At 38.6% G+C, this 24,432-nt stretch overlaps 1 protein-coding gene across 1 annotated transcript; it reads left to right on the top strand.

Moving 5' to 3' along the window:
- On the top strand, nucleotides 1-24,343 carry HELLS (helicase, lymphoid specific; the record flags this gene model as incomplete). Its single annotated transcript, XM_082002525.1, has 21 exons — nucleotides 1-335; nucleotides 4,500-4,622; nucleotides 5,166-5,225; nucleotides 5,711-5,747; nucleotides 5,850-5,914; nucleotides 6,396-6,437; nucleotides 7,247-7,471; nucleotides 8,931-9,113; nucleotides 9,395-9,538; nucleotides 10,163-10,359; nucleotides 11,051-11,147; nucleotides 12,092-12,253; nucleotides 12,742-12,884; nucleotides 14,482-14,620; nucleotides 15,944-16,027; nucleotides 16,111-16,230; nucleotides 18,018-18,134; nucleotides 19,072-19,231; nucleotides 22,269-22,365; nucleotides 22,577-22,653; nucleotides 24,246-24,343. The coding sequence occupies exons 1-21, from the start codon at nucleotides 231-233 to the stop codon at nucleotides 24,341-24,343; spliced, it is 2,475 nt and encodes an 824-aa protein (XP_081858651.1). The 5' UTR covers nucleotides 1-230.
- Nucleotides 24,344-24,432: the final 89 nt, after the last annotated feature.

Genomic DNA, 24,432 nt, shown 5'->3' with positions numbered 1-24,432 from the left:
GCGGGCGGGCGGCAGCGAGCGCGGGAGCTTAGCGGGGCGCGTCGGACGGCGGTGGCTGCGCGTGTTGCACCGCCTTGCGCCCAACGGCCCCGGCGCGCGGCCATGCCGGCCCAGAACACGGCGAGCAGCGGTGGTGAGAGCCCGGGGCGGCGGCGGGCGGTTGGGCCCCCGTGGGCGGTTGGGCCCCCGTGGGTAACCCTGCGCTCGTTGCAGAACCGCTGGGAGCGGAGATGGGGGAGCAGGCGGAGGCAGCAGTGATCACGCCGGCCATGGTGAAGGAGGAGGAGCAGCTGGAGGCGGCGGGGCTGGAGAAGGAGCGGCAGATGCTGGAGAAGGTGAGGGACGAGCCGCTCTATGGCAGCCGGGGCTGCCCCGCGATGAGGGGGATCCCTTCGGGCCGTTGGGTTTGTCTGGATCTGGGTGCCGCGTCCCCCACGCCGTTAGTCGGCCCGGCTGCGGCTTGTGGGCCGGGTGTTGTGCAGCTCCTTTGATTTCAAAACAAACAAGCGTGAGAGGCTGCTCAAGTTCCGGGCGGTGGCTGTGATTCACAAGCGCCTTTGATCATCCACGGGAGACTTTTTTTTTTTTTTTCCCCGAAGGCTAACGGTGGACTCTTGCAGTCAGCAAGAAGCCTACTGCACATTCTACAGTTTTAAGTTTGCAATGAGAAGATTGCCTCTCTACTTTTGTTATTCTGAGCCTATAAATTTAAGATATCATACCTTTTAAAGCAAGGTGATTTCAGAAAGCATAGTAAGTTTACGTTCTTCTGAGTTTCTATCTGATATGTTAAGGGCAAAACTTTTTGGTTTGTGTTTTCTATACATGTACATAACACTTCTCTTCCTCTTTTTGCTGCTTATTTTATAAAACCAGGTAAGAGCTCTGCAGGACACTTCTTTAAAACCATTTATCCTTTCCAGAAATAAGCCAGGTTATGCGTTTCTTTTGGTAGCAGGTATAGTTTAGGCAGCTGTTGTCGCTGGCAGCTCATTCTCTTTGCAATGGTGTTTGACGGCTGTAACTGAACTGCATCAGGGAAGTAGCCTAGCTTAAGACGCTTAGCCAGAAAGGATCGCTTTTATGCCGGTTTACTGGTCTGCTCTCTGGCTCTTCCCTGCACGCAGTTGTGCAGGCACCCCTCATTGAGTGGAGCAGGAGCTGCTTGAGCTGGTATTGCTGCCAGGAGAAACGTACATGTAATCATCCTGAGAGTTAATGTTTGCTCTGTGAACTTCTGTTTGCTTATGTTGCAGGAAATAGAAGTGTTTCTAGACTGCTTCAAGGAAATGCCAAATCCCTAACACAAATGACATAATTATTACTACGTTTCATTTCTTTCTTGGCTGTGAATGTTTTCAGATGTTGATACTGAGCATTGGTTGATGTTAACCAATCTGGTTTGGAGAGAGAACATGAAAACATGATGCTTCTAGATCTGTGCTGATACAAATTATCAAGGTGTCAGAATACTATATAAGGTATTGTATTTCAGGCATAAAGAAATATGAGCTTGAAATAACTGTTACCTTAAATGCTCTTTGGAGAACTGTATTCTAAAGAACTAATGCTGTTACTCAAAATACTTGAGAAGTCACTTGGGTTTTTTTCTGTGTCTTTCCGACTGCTCTCATTTTTCCCTTTTCTGTTAATTACATAGCTTTGTATTCAGCCCGCAAGAGACTGGTGTCTTAAAAATTGAAGCAGCATTCTAAGGGCATGAAAGATACGATTTCTAAGGCCTAGAAATAATTTTAATTACTCTTTCCCTTTTCACTAAGAAAAGTTGTGATTTATAAAGGTATGTGTTTAGGCTGCAGCATTTTGCGATACTGTAGTTAGAAATAAGATTTTATTCTCCCAGAAGTCTCATAATCTTTTTTCTTGCAAACAATAAGTCATGACAGAGCCTGTCCAAACTTCTCTTCAGGTATTCCTTGATCAGACTTGGAACTAAAAATTTGGAGGCAATGCTTTTAGAGGGTAAGGAGGAAACCCTTACAGAGCAAATTATCTCATTACACAGGAAGTATTAAGAAATTAAATTTTAAGTCCTTTTCTTTCACAACAACCACTTCTGTAACAATACTATAATGTGATAGGTCTGGGTTTTTTTGGTATTTTCTCCATTTCTTGAGAATCCACAGAGCTTACCTCTAGCAAGGGTATTGCTCCATTGTCCCGTGTGCTTCTATGGTGCTTTCTCTGTGCAATCTGGGGCCAGTCAGACCAAGGGAGATTACTTATGTTGTTAAACCCAGGCTTACTGGCATCTTGAGGAAAGTTGATGTTATTGAAGCTTCTGGGTATTTTATGCTTGTCACTTCGGCAAATCGCCTGCCAGGTGATCTGTACAGCAGTTCAACAAAGGAGTCACTTGTTCTTCTGTGGGCTGATGGCAAAATACCACCATGCAAATATGTAAGAATTTAGAATGATGAAAGAGTGGCAAATTTTTGACCTTTTCAGTCAAAAAGGAGGAAAAAACCCCACTTTGAGTCTTGAAGGTTGAGTCAAAGGACAAAGTGGACAAATCATAAAAGTTCAATGCTGTTCGTGGTCTTTGAGTTTTCCTTTTTTCCCTTGGAGTTTTCACAGTTGGTCAAGGGAAAGGTCCTTCAGATTGACCAGTTAATGGAAGGATGCTGTGTTCACTCCCAAGAAAAAGTGAGCAATAGCAATTTACTGAATTAAGTAGTTTAGTTTTAATTATATTCTCTCTTGGCATTGCCATCAAGGCTTGGTATTTCTGAGCTCGGGTACTTTTCATCTGAAGGAAAAAAAAACTGGATTGGGAATAGTAGAAGCAAATAAAAACTGTAACTGTGTAGAGAATCACAAGAGGGCAATCTCTTCCCCCAAAAAACTTGTGGAGATGGATCTTCCCCTCGTAAAAGAATACAGTGGTAGCTACCTGATAAGAATGACGTGGAGTACTGCCTGTGGAAAATAAAGGTGTTAGTTCTGGGGGAGAGAAACATGCTCCCACTTTCCTGTGTCACAGTTTGTCCCATGATTCAGCTAAGATCTTTTTTCCCTGCCTGTTAGTCTCTTTAGTTTCAGAAGATTCCCTTGCCTTTCTGTCCTGGTGTGCCCTTCCCCCAGTGTTTCTTCTGGATGCTATGGCATAGATAAGCATCTTGTAAAAGCCATGTACCTTGTCTTTCTGGAGTTTCTCTTTGAGATGCTAATTTATACCTTTTCACTTATTTGATGTCTCAATCTACCAGGCAATGTTGCATGAATGCAGGAGAGTGAATGCTTCTTAACTTTTTGGGATAGTCTTGATCTGAGTTTTAAAGAGTAAATTGCAAGCTTCTAAATACACAGCCTTAACTAATTTGGCAGAAGTTACTTTTAAAAGCATGTGTGGATTTTGTAAGCAAAGCAAGCAGAAGTTACTGTTTCCATATTGGAAATTAACTTGACCTCTGTAAATTAGTCATGATGGTTTAGTATCTTGTTCATAATGAAAAATGGTACCTTTGGTGCAAATGGCATGTGAGGAGTCTGAACTAATAATTGGGAAACTGTTGAATTTTGCCAGGTAGGGTTTTTTTTTCCTTCCGAAAATTTGCAGGCTAGAAATAGACTTAAATTTCATTTTTGTTCTAAATTTATAAATTTGAGTTGAGACACCTTTGAGTCCTTGAATGCCTTGTGCTTACTGCACTGGAAGCATGTGTGTTGCAGTGCTCTGTTTACATATGCAGGTGAATGCAACCCTCAGTTACTTCATCTTACACCATTTTGTAGGTACATGTGAGTCCACTCACAAATCAGATGTATAATGATTCAAAGAAATGTAAACTCGATAACATCAAAGTGTTATTAAGCAAACATCTTTATTACAGCGCCAGACGCGTGGGGTATATCTCCTCCTAACATGCGTGCTTTGAAACAAAAGTTCATCCTTTATATACCTTAAAGACATGAATATTCACACATTTTCCGAGAAAGCTCCACCTCCCTGCCTATCTACTACATTTACATAGCCAAGCGATTCTTTCTTATCATCCTTGTTTGAGCACTCCTGCTAGGATGTTTCTATTCTCAAGGTTAATTTCTCAGTTTTTGTTCTTATGTCATCTTTGTTTTAATTCCATGAGGCCTCTTGGTTCTACACGCATGCATTTCCTTGTGATTAACTATTTAAACATAGCTGAAATGTTAGCACTGAGGCAAGTATAGCCTAAGGACTATGAGAGTAGGCTGTTAAACACAATCACACAGTCATTAGGCCAAAGAAATCTGTACAAAAATCAACAACCCTCCAGAAGGGTACACACAACTACAAAAGGACATTTACAAAGCCCACACCTGACTAATTCCATATGTTAAAATAAACTCATAACTGTCCCAGGTCCTTGTTTCAATAATGACTGGAAGGGAAAGGCTGTGAGACAATTGTAGTTCTCTTGTAGAAGAACCCTTCATTATATTAAAAGCATTCACTCTGGAGCATCTATAAATACTTGACGTCTCTTTGTATTGGCCAGGCTCGAACTTCTTGGGACAGGGAGTCAACTGAAATGCGCTATAAGAGGCTTCAACATTTGCTTGAAAAAAGCAACATCTATTCCAAATTCTTGCTAACCAAAATGGAACAGCAGCAACTGGAGGTAGGTATATTCTTGTCTGCAGTGGAGATTCTTAAAATGGGCTGCTATCTGTTTGTTTGGGTTTTTTTTTGCCATCCAGCTGTTTGAACTGAAGTAAAAATGCTGCAATAATAACATGAAAATCTACTGGAACTTGTAGGCTGCTTACATTGCTTTCTGTTTCACAATGAACAACAGTGGTAATATGTAGAAGTTAAAGGGGAGCTGGATACATGGAAGACTTACTGCAATAGATGTGATCTTAAGGACTTTGCAATTGGGAATATTTTTGCTGGAGTCTTTCGAAATTACTGTATATAAGTGTTTAAAGTATTCACTGACAAGCAATTCGGAGCAGTTGCACTTTCTTGCCTGAGTTGTGCTTTATCATATTAAACTGTGTTAGAATACAGGCTCTCAGTGAGAGTGCAAAAACAGTCTGTAGAGTACATGGAACTCTACCAATGTAACTTATGCCCATTATCATTTCTCTAATGGGTAGTTCTCTTTGGGGCATTATTGAAAGATAAGAAATGTGTGTGGTTGGTTGGTTGTTTCTTTTAGGAACAGAGAAGGAAAGAGAAGTTAGAAAAAAAGAGAGAGATGATGTTAAAATCTGCCAAGGTAAGATTAACTAGCTATTTTACGTAATTTTCTGAATAAAAGTCTGACAAATTACCATGTCAATTTTGATGAAGGTAGGAAAACAAAGTAAGTTAGACTTAGCCAGTATTTGACTTGCAGGATCTGTCTAGTATACCATATTTTTTTAACCATAAGAAAACTGTTTAAAAGTGCTTAGAAATTGCATACCATGACAGTCATCTTAAGAAGATGTTTCTGACTAATTATACTAAAGAAAATGGTTTTAATTTGTCTTGAGGAGGTTTTTTGTTTTAGCAATGATTACTTATTCAGCCAAGAGGCTGAATAGCTAACATAAAAGAGAAGCAGGAACTTTTTTTCTGTATTTTTATAAACCGCTTAGTAGTAAAAGTGTTTCAAGAAGCCTTCAAAGTCAATGGTTTGAGGCTGCACGTCTTTTTATCTGTGTCATGATAGTTAGAAATGCAAAAGATGATGAACTTCTTCCTATGTTTATTTTCTAGGGTCAAAATCCAGTTGATGGCAAAGAGGAGAAATCAGGTAATGCATTAGGCTTTGCCTTTTGTCAGTACTGGTGCTTTTAGTTTCTTCAACATCAACATCAGTTTGATGTGTTGCATAAACTCAAATGTTATCTTATAGGTGCAAAAAAGAAGAGAGGAAGAGAAGATGGTACATACAACATCTCAGAAATTATGTCCAAAGAGGTAGGACATAGCTATAAATAGGCTTGTCTGGATTTTTGTAGCACAGACTTTGACTGGTGAGGCAATCGCTGAGTGACATCTGTATTTTAGAGCAATACATTCTCGTACACTGCCATCAGAGATTATCAACTGACAGCCAACAGTAGCCTATCAGTAATGTATGGCTTTCTTCCAACAAAGATCTATGTAACAAGCAGTGTTGTCAGACCTGCAGAATTCAGATGCTTGCTTTTTTTTTTTCTTTTAAAGTCTTTGGGGAGGCAAGCTGTGAAAAGACTACATCTCCAGTTAAACTTTCAATTACCCTTTGTAACTGGAATGTATTCTCTGGTGTGTAGCCTTGTTTAGAGTCACTTGTATGATTAATGCTGTTGTATGGAAAGCTTTTTAAAGTATGTCTGGATTCTGCAATTAAAAGATCTTGTGAAATACTTTTAAGGTTGAAAAGCGCATAAGCATAGCTTTTTTCTTGTGTTTCCAGGAAATATTATCAGTGGCAAAAAAAAGTAAAGTGGAAAATCAGGTATGTTGGCATATGTTATTGTAGTTTAAGTGTGTTAAGCTCAAAGGGAAGCTGGGCTTTTTATACTTAATAGTATATCTTCAAATGTTTCCTGTAAGTAAACATCTCTCTGCTATCTATTGAAGTCTGAATTAGAAGTTTAAAAAAGTGGTGCAAGTGAATGCACTTAAATACTTATTTCCAGAAATCTGGGGTGAAAACTTCTGATTTTTTTTAAACACTGAATTTGAATGTATTTATACTTTATAGAACATCTGTAGTTTCAAAAATAAAAGAAATAGGAATTTACTAAGATGTATTTGTACTGGTGTGTAAGACCTTAGGACACAGTAACTTTTAAGCATTCAAGCATGGAGATAAGTGTGGTCTCTCTTGCTTCTGCTGTAGTTTAAAAGCTACAAGTACAGTATGAATTACTCTCCGATATTCTTTAGAATCCACTTACAGAAGGGAAATAGCTGCATTAAATGCCATCCGCTGTGGGGAAGTTTTAAGTCTGCTTGCTTTTATGGGTAAAAAATTATAAGCCAAATAGCTTCAGCAGCTATCACTGCTGTTCAGTTCTAAAGGAGTAAAGAATGTGTATAAGGCATTGAAATTTTGCATGTTGACATCTGCCTGTGTAGTAATATTAATCCTAAGAATAAATTCTGCTCTTGAGTTGACAGTTACTCAAAGTAAGTCTTTGATTCAGGGGCTGGCTTACTTCACTGCACATCAAGACTGGTGTAAATTGGGCAAAAGTGTGTCTTAGCTGGGCTTTGATGTATATGCCACTTGTCACATGTTCCTTGAACTTCCCTCTGTAGGATGAAAGCTCTTCTGACAACCTGTGTCCAGAAGACCTGCAGAAAAATGGAGACTCAAATAGCGTCATTAAGGATAGATTGTGTCAAGCTGTACGACACAGTGCCAAGAAATTCCTTGATCCAGTACGGAAATTTAATGGACAACCAGTGCCTTTTCAGCAGCCAAAGATTTTTACTGGCGGTGTAATGAGGTGGTACCAAGTGGAAGGCATGGAGTGGCTAAGGGTATGGAGCAATTGTTGAAAAAATTGAATCTGTTGCTCATTGGAGACAGAGAAATGGAGGGAGAGAGACACTAGAAGTCAGTTGGTACAGGGAAGGTGAAGGAGACAGTTCTTTACGGTTTCTCATGATACAAGAATCTGGTGTTATGAAGAAATTGTCAAGCAGCAGATAAAAAGTTTCAGTGTGGGGAAGATATCTGTGTTTGTAAGTGTTTCTTTAGACTTATTTGGTTGGTGTTCTCCATCTTGCCTTTCTCCATCTATTTTCTTGTGCAACTCAACTGTCTTTTCAGCCTGACCTTATAAGTACTTTGTGAAAGCAGAAGGTCTCTGCATACTACTAAGGGACAGTCTTACTATTTTGCTGACAGACTTGAATACCTAGCCCCATAGGTGTTTAAAGAACCATTCATTACCTTGCGGGCCTGATGGATGAAAGTTTTCTGTTCTCTGCATCTTGGAATCTAACTAGTGATATTAACCCAGTGTTTTAAAAATGTGTTGTCTTCAGCCTTTGAAATAAAAAACTAAAGAAACTAGACATAAAAATTGCTCACATACGTATTTCTCCCCATTTTTGCTTGCAAGCCAAATTAGAACAACTTTGGTTTTTAATTATCGGAGCCAGACAGAACTAATTTTTGTTCTGCTACTGATTTCATTTTTCCCTTAGGTTTTTGCTTTCTTTTTTTCTTCCCCACAAGCCTATGTATCCTGTTTTAACAGGCTTAGGCTTATCTCACAAGTAAGTGCCACTAAACTCACTGTTCTGTCACTGGGAAGTGTGTAGGGAAGACAGTCCTGTTCATGGAGGGTGAAAACCAGCTTCTTTAGTTGGGTCCTCAAGTTATAACCCTCCTTGTGAATCTTTATGAATAGTAGATAGAGTAGCGAAATAACACTTCTATGTCTGCTCATTTGTGAGAAGTTGCTCTGCCATTTGTCAGAATAGGCAGTGTCTGCACAAAGAACTTTTGCTAGAGCAGCTGGCTGTGTTGGTCAGGAATTGCACCTTTTTCCCATGGTGAAGTAGCTGTGCCTATAGAAGCTACTTGAACGGATAAAACCGAAACATCAGCACAATAACATGGTCTTTTAGAGGGGGTAGCTAAGGAATTATTTGGAGCCAGGATGAGTAAAAATTTGGATAGTGTGATCTGTACTTGAGGTTGGAGTGCTTTTTGATATAACACTAGTTTACATCCTTTCCTTTAATACTGTTCTGGTTTTTGCCTCCTAGTCAGACACTTAATTGGCTGAAGCATGTACACCTTCGTATGAATGTATAGGTTTTACAACATGCTTGTATTTATTTCCATCATGGAGAAATCTTACTTGTCTGTTACATAAAATGTGCCGAGTAGAGAGTTTCTACAGGTGTTACATTCCTAAAGATGTCTATTATTCCTAAGGTGTGTTGGTTATTTCTTTTTTTTTTTTTTTTTTTCCTGTGTATGCAGATGCTTTGGGAAAACGGTATAAATGGCATTTTAGCTGATGAAATGGGGTTGGGTAAGACGATCCAATGTATTGCAACAATAGCACTGATGGTGGAGCGAGGAGTCCCTGGTCCATTCTTAGTATGTGGTCCTTTGTCTACTCTTCCAAATTGGATGTCTGAATTCAAGAGATTTACTCCAGAGGTAAAAGAAATGAAGACTTTTCTTTTTCTTCCTTAGGTTTAAAAGAACAAATTATGTAATTCTTAGTCTAATTCTTTGCCTTGAAACTTCATCTAGAACATCACTTTAATGGGAGTTTGTTTATAATGGTGGCACAGTGGTTTCTACACACTGTGCCATGACTTGCTATGTATTTACAGCCTTCTTGTAGCAGACCTAATTATCTCTACCATCTTCTGTTTAGGCTTAAATGAGCTTAGTTTACCTGACTTCAAAACATTTTTTTTTTTTTTTATCTTCAGATTCCACTAATGCTCTATCACGGACCTCAGCAGGAACGTCGCAAACTGGTTCGTAAAATTCACGGGCGACAAGGATCACTGCAAATCCATCCTGTGGTCATTACTTCCTTTGAAATAGCAATACGAGACAGAAATGCCCTCCAGGTATCTAAGTTCTTCTGAAAGCCCTAGGATGGGTGGAATGCCTCATCACTAATAGCAATGCTTTTGAATATAGTAAAAATAAAAAACAAAAACAAAAAAACCCACCAAAAACCCCACAAACACCACATGCTGCCTGTGCAACAAATGTCATACTGTAGCATTTATAGTGGCATTCACTTCTGTTTCCTTGGTAGCAGTGGCACTAGAATTTTATGCCTAAGAAGTTCTTCAAAGAGAACACTATCCAAGTAGTGAAGTAAGCAGATAGTTATAGCATACCTGCTCTTTTCATTACCTCTCTGTAGGTAGTGGTGGGGGAGGCTTGGAGTAAAAGCTATACTTGATGTATAAATATTGTGGTTAACATCAGAATGGTTGTTTCAGGGAGGTGAGTTTCTTGTAGAAGTTTTATTGTAATCACCTAAGCTTTCTAAATGCAGTCATGAAGCAGATGTATGGTATGAACTCTTTGGACTCAGCTCTTCTAGTCTGGAAAAGTGAGAAACAACAGTAAATAGAATATTTGTGGGCAGTATCAGTCTTACTAGTTCTGCTTATCTCATCTGGCATGTGTTTTGATGGAGTAAAGCGAAGGTTTACTGAAATACTCTTTTCTTTTTGTAGCATTGCTTCTGGAAATACCTGATAGTAGATGAAGGTCACAGGATTAAAAATATGAACTGCCGCCTTATCAGGGAATTGAAACGATTTAATGCAGACAATAAACTCCTGTTGACTGGTACTCCCCTGCAAAACAACTTGGCAGAGCTTTGGTCATTGCTTAACTTCCTGTTGCCAGATGTGTTTGATGATTTGAAAAGGTAGGTTGCAATCTGATGGTGAAAACTATTCCCCTTTGTTCTGTTTGGGCATTATTATGACTCTTTAATTATTAAACTTGTATCAGCATGTGAAGAGATTTTATGGTATGGTTGTAATTTGGTATGATTGTTTGGTGGTAAAGACTTTGAAATGTGTCTTGCCTTCACGCTTAGCTGTTTCAGAAAGAAAGTAATTGTCAGCTCTATGGATAGTGGAAGCTCAACTCAACTCAGATGTGAGCATCTGGGGGGAGAGCTGTTTGTCTAAATGGTAAATGCCTGGTGCTGCTTGAGGTTCTTTAAGGTTCTGCAGAAAGCTGTGTGAGGCTGGCAGATTGGGACCTATGGAAGACAGATCCTTTTCTGAAGCAGTAGGATGTCAGGTGGAAGAACCTTGCCAAAGCAGTCTTTAGACTAATTTTGGAAAAAGATGTAGACTAGATTCAATATGATAGATCATAGTGAATATTCTAACTAATACAAGTGGTTTTTAGCAATCGCTGAGAATCTCAAGCATCTGAATTGACAGGTATATTTCAGAAATACCTCTTGTTCACCCTCTATTCATGATGGGTATTAGTGCTTTGTTTTTCTTAAATCACAGGATAAGAGAATAATAGTATACTTAAATAATGAAGAATAATAGCTATGAAGTAAGCTATTACTTTTGTTTTTTTCTTTGTTTTTATAGCTTTGAATCCTGGTTTGATATTACCAGCATTACAGAAACTGCCGAAGATATTATTGCTAAAGAAAGGGAGCAAAATATCTTGCATATGCTGCATCAGGTTTTCACTTATTCTTTGTGGTGTTTTTTCATGATTTATTTCTAACATTGGCAATTATTATGAAGTGTGTCAACAATCTTGTTTGTGGAGCTGAATTTTGGCCTGAAGCTTTTATTGTGGCACTTCTGGACTTCCTTAGACTTGTGGGGGTTTTTTTCAATCTTTACAGCACTTAAAAATGCTGAAAGGAACAACATACCTCTTTGATAATGACTCATTTTTATTCTTGGAACTGAATTGAGTTTAGTGAAACTTAATTGCAGTTGCCTGATTCTGTTTGTTGGAAGATTTAATTGGTACACTTATTTTGTTGAAGGATAACTTTGTGGGAATTTCTGTAACTTTTATGTGTTGAACAGAATACTTTTTGACAAACTAGTTGTTTAATGTCCCTGTCTTCAAAACCAAACTAACACTCAAAACTTTTTTTAAGGGAGTGTGTGGAAGTAAATGCTTATAGAACTATAATTTTTCCATCATAAACTGATGGTGAGAGATATAAATTTTATCTTCTAGATATAATTCTCAATTACAACTTATTATTTATTTTGGATAAAGGTTTGGGGCTTTCCCAGAATAACTTTCTTTAAGAAACATAACAAGCAAAATGAGCTGTTCAGTAATAAAATGACTTTCAGTTAATGAAAATTATTTGAAAGGTCTGTAGTGTAATTACTACTGCACCCTTACTAAGCACTTCAAAGTTTTTAAAATGTCAATGGATGCATTGTTTGAATGCATGTATTACCAGCATGTGTGTAAAAGTTTTGGAGTAGGCATCTGTATTAAAAAATGAAATATGGAACTCTGCAAATAACCTCCCTTACTTTAGATTGTCAAAAGAGCATTATATCAGTAGACCCGTTTATATGTTGGGTTTTTGTTTTTAAACTAGCCATGTTGAGAGCTTTGAGTAATTGTAACACATCTTCTCAACATTTCAGATTCTGACACCTTTCTTGCTGAGAAGACTGAAAACCGATGTTGCTCTTGAGGTTCCTCCTAAACGAGAAGTTGTGGTATACGCACCACTGGCAAAGAAGCAGGAAACTTTCTATACTGCCATTGTAAATCGCACCATTAGGAAACTGCTTGGAAATAATGAGGTATCTACTGATAATGATGGACTGTGCTAGCTGTTAATGGTTTGTAGGCAAAACCACATTGGTATTGTTTCATTACCATTGTAATGCGTTTAGTCTGATTCTGGTCTTATCTATTTCAATGGCCGTTACTGTGACTGGCCTTGGTGGGCAGAGAACTAATACAATCTGAGTGTAAATATGTTCTTCTTTGTCTTCTTTTTTCCCCAAGCTACAAGTAACAGTTTTCATAGAGTTGACAGTTTCTGCTGTGAAATCAGTAATGTACTAATGCAGCTTTTAAAAATCAAGCAGAAGATTTAAAAATCTACAATTACAGACCTTCAAAATTTGGACTGCATTTTCTACTTGGCAAAACTTACAGCTGCTGAGTCTAAGTATTCCATGATGCATACCACTGAGACTTCTTTTCAGTAGTGAAAATTCTTGGGTCAGCATAGGCCTTTGAATCTGAAACTGTCGTCTGATGGCAACATTATCATTTCCCACAGGAAGAAGTAGTTGAGTTGAGTCCTACAGGCAGACCAAAACGCCGTAGTCGAAAACTGGTTGATTATTGTGAAGAACATAATGATTCACCTGATGACTTGGAAAAATTGATCAGCAAAATGCAAGAGGAAGTAGAAAAAGAAAGGTGCCTGCCCTAAAGGATTATTTTTTATTATACTATCTCCCTCTTCGTTTCCAGAGCTTTGCTTATTCGAATCAAGAAGATTGGCATTTTGTAATTCACTATCCTGTTGCTTTATGATTTGTTTCTTTGCTTTTACCTAATATTCACTAGGCCATGATAGCAATGATGAGGTTGTACCATCACTCGCTCATTAGAGTTATAGTTAACTACAAGACATTTATTCCTACTTGCTGCAGACCTCCTAGACCTGTGGTCTTCGCAGGATCTAGCAATAAAATTGCTTCTTGAGTCCCTGTTTTTATTAGTCACAGTCTCAAGTAGATCCTGTGACAATAGTGCTATTATAAATCCATAAAGAGCTAAACTGTCCTAGTGTGCAATGTAATTCCTTTGGGCTGTTGAAACATTTTGGTAGCAAAGAACTGTGGTTTCACCAAAACCTCAACATCTAAGATGGTATTGGGTGCCAGCCAGGGAAGAACTGCCTCATCTTAGTTGTTTGGCAGTTGAAATTTCATTGTGATAGCTTGGGTCCTGGCTACAGCTAGCAATGAGGACAAAGAGCTGAAGAGCTCGTTTGCTAAGTTTTGCAGGCTTTGCAAGGTTCAGGTAAACCTTTTGTCTCCAGTGTCCAATTATGTTCACAAGTATATCTTTCATTGTCTCAAAGACAGGACATGGGATAGTGCTGGTGTGCTTACTACAGTTAATTCCTACGTTTTTGCGGAATTGCTTAGAAATACTTGAAACAAAGTTTGGGCTCAAGACTGGAGAAAAGGGAGTAGTGGTTTCCTTGCTAACTTTTGTAAAATATGTGGGCTTAAGCTGAGGCTGGGAACCCAAATGGCCAGCACAGTTATTGCTGTTTTGGTGACAGGTATTGGTCACCTTCTGGTAATGAAGATCTGAGTTGAGGTTCAGGACTGAGGGAGCTGAGGAATCATGTTCATACCTGGGTTTTGCAAGTTCTTTTGGTGGCTCTAAATTGGTTGGAAGTCCCTTGGGCATAAGGAAAACCAGGTTAATCTTCAGGATTGAAATGTGTTTATTTTGCTAGATTTTTATTGTAGTCCAGTGTACTTTGCAAGAACAGACGCTTATATGTTTGTATTTTATGGTATGCATGGATCCCTTATGTTGGAGATGGTGCTTGGATGTGGAAGAGCTAAACAGCTGTATTCGTTGTGAATCCTGCAATGTGTACATGTGGCCAAAATGGGGTAGGCAGAGAGCTGATTTTGGAATAACTTATGTATTGTTTTGCAGATCTGACCATTTGTTCTAGGGAGGGCTTGCTTCTGTTCCTTTTTCTGTTGGGTGACTTGCACGAGTTGGTTTTTCTGCTTCTGATTACTACTGACTGCCCTTTTGTATTTTAAACCAATAATGGCAAACCCTTGTGCTTTTGGTGCCATGTGTGGCACTAAAAGAAGTTTCGTCTAGTAATAGCTTTAACTAGGAGGGATTTTTAGGACATTTGACACAGCATGTGAATTCATTGCTTGATTTTGTTTTTATTGTTATTTTTTTCTGTTCAGTATTTGTAGCATGATAAGGTGACACTTTCTGTACTAATAAGATGATGTATCTTTTTAAGGCCAGTGGTAGAAGTGAGCATTCCCATGGATTCAGAGGTGAACCTTAAACTGCAGAATATTATGATGTTACTGAGGAAATGTTGTAATCACCCCTATCTTATAGAATACCCACTGGACCCTGCTACACAACAATTCAAGGTACATATTTTAAAAGGATTACAAAAAAACCTATTCTAGGCATTAAAAAGCAATAGACAGTGAGCTGATGGCAGTAAAGAATGACCTGTTCAATGTATTTGGCTTATGTCTCTCTGCAGTAGCAGTTGCAGAGACCAGTTTCGGCTTCTGTGCCGATTTAGCCTTTGCACAGTGATGCTGTAGTGTTCTTCATTACGGCAGTGCTCAAAGCTATTGAATTCTAACAGTAACTGTTAGAATTAATAGAATAACTAACAGTTATTAGAATTAACTAATAGTTATTAATTAGAATAACTAACAGTTCTATTGACTCAAGGTGTTTTAGGATCTGCCTCAAGCTCTCCTTATAAAGGTTAATTTCCAAAACAAAAAATGCTGACCTTGGTGAACTGGCCATGAGCTAAATTGTACACACTGCAGGAGGTGTGGTGGTAACATTTAAGTGTGAGGTGTTGAAAGGCTGAACCAAGTACAACAGTGTCGTTTGCTCAGAGAATACAACATCCTTTCTCCTCAAAAGGGAAGAAATCCAAATCACAAAGGCCAGCTAGTAGTTTATCTACACAAAGCAGTTGGCAGTTTAGGAAAGTATGAAGTAATTCGAATTGAAAGAATCTTGAACAACTGGAAGCTGCTTGCGCATTCTAAATGTAGGTTTGTGGGCATGTGTAGTCATGTTTCCTGTTCAGTGAGCAATAACAGATTCAGCTGCACTCAGCAAGCTGTTGAAGTTTATCAATGTAAAGTCAGTGCATAAAAAGCAGATAGCCCAGTCTGGGTGATGAGGGGAAATCAGTTAATGTGTAGAAAATGCAGACTGTTTAACAGTTGACACCACTTGCAGGAGCTAGTACCTGCTCAGGAAAATGGATTAGGAATTATCAAGGTGGCTGCTGTATGGCTCAGGCCTGAGAAGTTTCTATATCCCTGCTCTTAGCCTATAGCAAGAATTAGATCAAACAAATTCTCTTCAGCAAGAGGGGTCTAAGGTAGCAGTCTAAAAACATGTTAGCTTGTCACTTGGCTCATGTGTAGTAACTTGTTCAGTAGTGCTTCCTTATATCCAGTAGGTGGAAGCCTTGTGCATTGAATACAAGCTGGGAAAAGAGCCACAGTGCTTTTCCATATGGAAGAATTAAAATCGTTAGGGTTTCTCTCTCCTTCCAGAAATGGGATGCAAATTAATCTTTTTTTTAATTATTATTTGAGCATATGAAATAGTGGGGTTTGATTTAGTTTCATCATGATTTAACTGATTCTAAGTCAGGGAAACCTTTGGTATCCTTCCCTCCTAATACATAATCCCCTTTCCCCTGTTCCAAGGTTGATGAAGATCTAGTAAAGAATTCGGGCAAGTTTCTACTCTTGGACCGAATGCTTCCAGAACTGAAAAAGAGAGGACATAAGGTAAAGCTAATGATTTGGAGGTGGAGCATAGTTGTCTCCTTATGAGCAAAGAATGGTACTAAGGAATTTTCCTCGTTTTGTAGGTCTTGTTGTTCTCGCAAATGACTATGATGCTTGACATTTTGATGGATTACTGCTATCTGAGAGATTTCAAATTTAGTCGATTGGATGGCTCTATGTCCTACTCAGAGAGAGAAGAGAATGTAAGTAGATGCACATGCCCTTTGACCCTGTTAGGAAATTCTGCTTGTTCCTGTGACACTGGGATATGATTTTGCACAGCATTTAACCTTTAATAGGCAAAAGACATCTATCTTGAAAACTGACATCCTTGCTGCTCCTTTAACATCTGCGCCTCAGAAATACTGAAGCAATGAAATGTGTTACTAACCAGTATCTTGGGGTATGCCTAGAATGATGGGTGCTCATGTATGCTGTTGCCCAGATGTGAACTGTGTCATATATCTAGATTGTGGCAGATACTAATCCTGGGTTTACCCCAGCAGGTATTGTTTCATAGCATCCTGGATATGATACCAGTATCTATGGGAGCATGCTGCAAGTCTAATGCCAAATAAAGTAGATTTCCAGGAAATGGGATTTTGTACCTAGTGGGACACCTGTAACTTCAGCCTGAAATTGCACATAGATTTGTTCCAGCGCAATCCTTTGTTCTTGCATACTTGTAGTGGTTTCAAATAATCACAGAACGCCTTACTACAGAGGTATACATTTATCATGAAGAGCAACCGTGCAGGGTGGTTCTGGAAAACCTCTGAGGGTTTGCAGGGACGTCAGGGAGCAATGCACACGTGGAGAAAGTACACAGGATGTATCTAGGGGTTGTGCTGCAACTGCCATCTGGTCTCCAAAGTATGCATTAGTGTTTATGAAGATACAGAGAAACAGTGGCAGATGACATCATCTAGCTCAAACAGTGCTTCGTTTTGCCCCATTTTTCTTCTGGGCTGCAGTGTGGCTGAATAAAACCGAACCCCTAAACACCTAGGTTGCCACTGTTAGAGTTGATCTTAAAAAGGAAAGGCTAACTAGCAACATGTCAGCAAGCTATAGTGACTTTTTTTAAGCTGGTACAATTTTGTACTGTGGGCTTGTGGGGATTTTTAGGAGTTGATTGTGTGCCTACCACAGTGTGGTATAGGTGCACGACGAGAAAAATCTTGCATGTTACCAGTCGAAGTCCAGCAAGGCTCTTCCCAGCCCATGATTTGCTGCTGGCACTGCAAATGCTGATGTCCAGGAGAGCCCAGAGAATATGGGGTTTTTAGAGAGCGTGGGTAGCTCTCGAAAGAGCTACTTTACAGCCAGAAGCACTGCCTGGCAGTGAGGTGATGGTTTCTTTTTTTCTGCAGTGATCAAAGTCTTGAAAATTACCATACTCTTCCACCAGCATGTGGGTAGTCAGACTAAGTAGACTAGGTTTTGACTGGTATTGCAGACCTGGTAGGAGCTGTGCTGACACTTGGAAACATCTTGCAGTGAAAGGCTAGATACTGAGTAGGAGGCCAGGAAGCTACTCTTAGTTTTGAAGAAAGAGAAGGAGGTATTCAGAGTGGTTGCAAGTTATAGTCAAGTTGGCATCAGTATTGTAGGTTGTGTTAAGAAGTAGATATGTTTTTCAGTTCTGCCAGCTTGGTCTGTGGTCACCTTGGGGAAGAAAATATCACTGGATGGTAGGTTATGTGGAGGTGAATGTGATTTGGACCATATGTCACTATAGTCATCTCTACTCTGTGTGTTAGACGATTCATTGACTGAAATAATGAGATAAGAAAATACAATTGCTTCACTTCTTGGTCGTGTCCTGTCCCAGATACATGCAGTGTTTCTTAAAGTCTTAGTTTGGCCTCTGACAGCATGTACTGTATTTTATCGGTGTTCATCTTTTTAAACACAGGTATCTCAAAATAAAACAGCTACATTGTGCTTGATCCACCTGCTCTTTTTTAATAGATGAATTCTCTTCCAGATGCATCAATTTAATACTGACCCTGAAGTCTTCCTGTTCTTAGTGAGTACAAGAGCTGGAGGCTTGGGCATTAACTTAACTGCGGCAGACACAGTTATCATATATGATAGTGACTGGGTACGTTGACAGACTTTTAACCTAATGATATGTGTCATAAAATGCTTTCTCTATTGTTGCTTTTGATGATAATTTATTAACCCATTATGGTATAGACCACTTCTGTAACTTTAATGAGGTCTTACGTGAAAATAATAGTAGAGTATGCAAACATGTTATATATGAAATACAAAGCCTCATTTGAAAAGTCCTAGCTTATTGACTACAACATTAGAATCTGTTTCCAAAACTAGCCTGTTTGTCCCTGAGTTACACCAAAAGCAGGAGGAATTTTTCTGTTACTGTTGAAGATGAGTTGCTGCCTTTGGATTTATTATTTAAGTTTGAATGTAGCCGGACCTTCTGCATGTTCCCTCTTTCCAACAGCTGACATGTTACTAGTACCAGCCCCATGAATTTCCTCCTGTGACGTGGCACCTCTGTTTTAGCTAGCTAGGATTCTGTTGTTCCTGTGAGCCTGGAGGCTAGGAAGAAGAGAGGTATGGAAGGAAATTACTGAGGACCTCTCCATCTTCACTTTATTTTAATAGACAGCTCTGTTGTTTTACATGGCTATTCAGCTTCAGGAGAGCTAAAGCAGCTTCAGAAATGTCTGAAAACTTTGGAAATTCCTTTTCTTATTCTCCACCGAAACACTACACAAACCTACAACTAACACCCTCAGATGAATTTGATACAAAACATGTCCATCTGTTGAAAACGGTAGCACATAGTGCAGAAGCAGTGGAGCTAGTTGGGTTACTCTGTGTGGCTACAACAGCAGAGCTTGGGATTGACGAGTTCAAGAGTAAAGAGATGCTGAGTTGTATTATACTCTGGCTGCCCTGCTTATTGCTTCAGCTCTGACTCTCGGAGCTCACTGCTGAAAATGCTGCTTGTGGTATATCCGTTAAGAAAAGGTTAATGGTGCAGTTAACTTGTTTCTTTAACTGCTCAGAACCCCCAGTCGGACTTGCAGGCCCAAGACAGGTGTCACAGAATTGGCCAGACAAAGCCAGTGGTGGTTTATCGTCTTGTGACAGCAAATACTATTGACCAGAAGATTGTGGAGAGAGCTGCTGCCAAGAGGAAGCTGGAAAAGCTGATTATCCACAAAAGTTAGTATCTTTCTTTTATGACTTCCTGTAAGCATGTGTTGCTGCTTTAAATCTCAACAGAAGTCTTGCTGCTCTGTTTTGTGAGTGCGTAGTATTTTTGCGTAAAAGCAAAAAGCTTCATCCTTCCAACAACTGACTATATAGTATTACTTTTCAAAATGCATTCTTAGACACATTGCAGATTAACTTCTGCAGCAAATTAAAGGAAAGAACTCCTAGTGTTTCTGGAATCACTATGTTATGACTATTCCTTTACTAGTAGGTAAGGAAGAAAAGAGAGGTGATGGGACAGTGAGCCTACCTGGAGGAAATATAGGTAAAACCAGGCAATAAGAGAGTAGAGCTCTAGGCTTGTTGGCAGCTTGTCAGCAAGATGATAGTTTGTTTGACCCAAATGTTTTCAGTCTTTTAGCATGGAAAATGCTGGGAGTAGATGACATCTGACTTGATTATCTTTTAAAAATCCCATTAATTGAATCAGAATATAAATGGAAAAGCAGATAAAAAGTTATTACTGCTTGCAGTTTAATTTATAACGATTCTTCATGTGGAGCAACATGCCTACCCAGTGGCATCTAGAGCAGTGTTTCATGATGTGAAGCTTAGCAATAAATTTTTCCAGTTGCACTGGCAAACTTGCTTGAGTAGGGAGTATTCCTATTAAAATAGGTAAAATGAGTAGAGGCTGTAGAAAGCTGGTTTCTGGGGGGTTCCTACTAAACTTGGTTGAGAGTGCAAATCCTAAAGCTGTAAAATCACTGTGCAAAATTTCAGCACCCTGTTTGCATCTGCCTTTCTGAATTCAAGAACAGTATGTTATAACCACAGTAGAATAGTCCTGTTTGAACAATTAACTAATGCCTCTGACGATAATTAGCCTTATATTAAACTTTAAAGGAGTTTTAAGACCTTCTTATAGCATATTGGGGCAGGGGAAACCAACAACACTTTCATGGGGCCAGAAGGGCAACACCTGTAACTGTCTAGTGCACAATGCATTGCTTGTCAAGCCTAAGCTGTAGTTTGCCTTTGGTTTTGGATGATTTTGGCTAATCTGTTAGATGCTTCCTTTATCCTAGGTTTAGCTTTTTCTTTGTAATCTGTTTGCCACTGCTGCGTTGGTGTGACTGCCAGGACTGCCACTTGACTCCCTGTAGACATGTTAATGACCAATTTAAGAAAGAAAAAATTTGTTTTTTAGTGATCTGATTGTGGTCCAACATGAAGTTAAAACCAAAGTGGCAAGATGAGCACACAAAACAGGATGGGCTCTAATAGTAGATGACTGCTATATACTAAATAGCAATGTGAACTGGGACTAGTTGGTGTACTGGAAGGAAGCTAAATGTCAAGGGTCATGCCTTCAGTTTTGAAAAAAGTTGAATATTTATCTTGCTAATGAGTGGTGAATCATATCTACATCTTGCAGCTTAGGTGGGGGTGTCCCCTCCAGGAACCTTTGAATCCACTGTGTAAATGTAAAGGTGATGTAATGGATCTTGTAATTTTGAATATCTAAAAGTGTTGGAACTTTTGGAGGAGTGAATGAGGAAGGGCTATCACAAAGCTGACTTAAGTCAGGCCTTTCAGTGGTGTCTAAGCATGTATGTACACTACAAATACTGTACCTTAAGGACTGGAATTAATGATTTATAAGGTTACATATTGTTATAATTATTATTTATAATATGCTGTATTTTTAATGATACAATGCACATTTTTATAATATAGATAATAACTATAATAGAAAATATTTATCTCATTAGGGGGTTTTTTTGCAACTCTTTCTGTTGCAAAACAGAACACTTTTTTGGCCTCAGCACCGAGTTGCTCTTTCAGTCTTGTGCTTCTGTTTTGTTGAAGAAAGTTGCCTAGAAAACTGTATGAGAATCAGCATGATTTTAGTTAAATTGGTAGATGTCAGACTAAGAGGAAGTGGTGGACATAAACTTCTATTTAAAGTGTTAAGTGCTTGATAGGGTTTTCTGTATTGTTGTCTGTGTCGCTATTAGTGCAACCCAAGACCTGCACAGCACTAATTCAGTGCTAATTTGTGAAACTCGGAAAACTAAAAGGGAGAGACTGCATTACTATTAATGCATGACAGGACCTGGATCCTGTGTGTCACAGCAGGAGATGTTAATGGGGGAGAGAATCCTATAGCTCAAACCCCTTTGGAACTTGCATCTGATTTGCACTTCACAGAGAAACAGCCAGTCCTTGGAGGGAGGGAAAAGGTGTGGGGATGACTTCTGAAACCAAGATATAGGGAAGAACAGCAGTCACTGTCATGAAAGGGATCGATGAAGACTCATTAATAAAACAGGTGGATATGTAAATAAAAACTGAGGGAACTTGGCACAGAACAGTAAGCCTTGCCTGTCTCCTTGAAATGTGCAAGACTGAGCTTGGCTTCATCTACACTCGGCTTTAGTTAAGTAATAATCCTGTATAATTTTTTTGATATTTGAGCTCACATCCAGATTTGTGTGTAGATAGGCATTAGCATAGTCTCTTCAAGAAGCCAGGCTAGGTTAGGTGTATTATTTTTGTCATGTCTGTCTAGTCCATTAAACTGAGGGATGTCCTCTCTGCAAACTACATCTTTCACATATTTCCTATCTTGTGGTTAATGCTGCTTACTTTGTTTCAACCAGCTTACAATACAAAGGGAAAAAACTTCAGCATCCACCATCTAACTTTATTTACAATATTTTTACTGTAAGTAGAACTAATAGCTTTCCTGCTCTGTGTGTGCGTGTGCATGTTGAATTGGTGTTTCAATCAGTTCTTCTGCATACTACAGCTAGAAATTGAAAGGCCTGCCTGCATGTAAACTCTTCATGTACCTCTGACTTTTTTCACCAGTTAGGCTATTAGTGTAAGGTGCGTTTACCTGAGGGCTAAAACAATGAAACGTAGCATTAGTTTTGACGTGTAAGAGTAATTCGTTCGATATTTGCATCGAGCATCAATTCAGCAATTTACAGAATTTGTTCCTGTCTGTGTACTTTCTTAAAATTTCTCCTTTCTACAGATCAGTTTAAAGGTGGCAGATCTGGTCTAGCACAGTCAAAGAGCTGCCTGGACCCTCAGGAATTAATAGAATTGCTGAAATCCAGAGACTATGAGAGGTATGCAGATTTCATATTTTTCTTGGACATGAGTTTGTAACTTGTGGAGTGCAAGCAGTTGTTAGTAGCTCTCTTGTCTTATGAAGTGTTGGATCTTCATAGTGCAAAGAATGTCCTAGGGATTCTGCTATGTGGGAGAACTGACTTCCATGCAATATTCACTCTAACATGCTTTTATTTATATTAAGAGAGATGATTTCTTCCTTAACAGGGAGGTTAAAGGATCTAAAGAAAAAGTAATCAGTGATAAAGATCTAGAGTTACTCTTGGATAGAAGTGATCTTATTGGTAAGTCGGTGTTTAAATTTTTTTTCCATTTAACAGTAAATTCATATTTTGTAAGAGTCTTTGTATGTAGAAAGATGCCATAGCTTCACTTCCCTACAGCTGTGTTGTACATCTGAAGGACCTTTTGGCCCCTTTGCTGACATTTCCAATAGGATTTGCTGAAGAAGAAATAATAGAACTTAAACAAAAGTAATCCAGAAAACCATGTTCATGCATAGTGTGCCCTGAGCATACTGTGAATGAAAAGCATAGATAAGGAGGTGTTCTGCAAAGGAGCTTTCCCTGCAAGTTGCTGTCGATTGATCAAAATAAAAATTATTCTGAGAAAAGATTTATTTCAGCAAACTTGTTTAAAAACCTATTTTGATACTATCATAATTCAAATGTAATCTAACATTTTTTGGGGGAAAATTGAGCTTTTCAGAGTTACCATGGCTTGTCAGTGGATCAAATATTTAAAAATAAAAACCATAAAATTTTTGAAGTTGTCTGCAAATTCTCATGCTTGATCAGGCTAAGATATTATAAAAAACTTCTGAGAAAGGAAAAAAAAATCTTGTTCATTCATCTAAACAGTAGATTTAGTATGCTTTGTTTCCTTCAGCATCTTTAGGAGAGGTAAGCCTAAAAGCATAGATACAGAAAAACCAGTCATTACAGAATTTAAAAGTGAAAATGATAGCCTTAAATAGGTGTGATATGTATATAGTTTGAATAAAATAACTTTTCCTTAGGCAAACTGTTGCTATACTTAAAGTTTTTTTGCTAGATTATCTAAAGAAATTGTTTTATAAAATTGCTTATTTCAGTTAACTGACTGCTAATATACAAAATTATTCTTGATGCACTGATAATATGGTCTATATCTTTACAAGTTCAAGCTGTGAAACAATCTGATTTCTCCTTTCAAGTTGGAGAAGGTGCCATTTATTATGTGTTATTAGCGTGCATCATATTTATAATGATTGCTTTTTTCCTTTGCTATACTAAGCAAAATTAAGAGTATTAAAATTGTCAAAAAACATTTATACAAAGATATTAGTCTAGCATCAGGTACTGAATATTTACCACAAGTAGCTGCAGTCAATGCCTTAAAAACTGAAATGCCACCTCCCGCCCCTGTAAGCCATAATTATTATATTTGATATAAAGACAATACTTTTTCATTAGCTTTATATTCCCTGGAAGGGCAACATAGTGATTGCAAAGTGCTAGGAAAGCAAGATATAGGTCTTTGAGCTTCAGAAAAGAATATTGCTTAGCAGAGCCATAACTTTCTGTGTTTCTCCTAGTAACTTCTCTGAATAAGTTTACTGCTTTGTGTTTTCTTCTCAGGAAAACAGGACTAGTTCAGGCAGATCTTAAAACTGCTTATCTCCATTCAGATTTAGCCAGAGGTGTTGGAATGTTTTTTTTCTTATTTTAAAGTACGCAACTGAAAAATACTTTCAAGGACAAACTTTTAGTAGCAGACTGTTGATTAAGGAGCAAAATTATTTTCATCAACTTGTTTTCCAAATCCAAACAAAAATACATACAACTTTTATATACTTCACCTATTATTGTTGATCTTTGTTTTGTTTTAATTCTAGATCAAATGAAGACCTCTGAAAAAATGAAAAAGGAAAAAATGGGTGTCTTCAAGGTCCTAGAAAAATCATCAGATTCCAATGCAGAATGTGTGTTTTAATGTGCATTTGCATGTCTCTTACAGAACAAACACACGACTGACATCAGATTTTCCAGAGGTGTCACTTAGACATACCGATCCTTTATGCT

Source organism: Phaethon aethereus (assembly GCF_964289735.1).
Source record: "Phaethon aethereus genome assembly, chromosome: 7".
NCBI classification, from domain to species: Eukaryota; Metazoa; Chordata; class Aves; order Phaethontiformes; family Phaethontidae; genus Phaethon; species Phaethon aethereus.
This window is presented reverse-complemented; position numbering and strand designations above follow the sequence as displayed.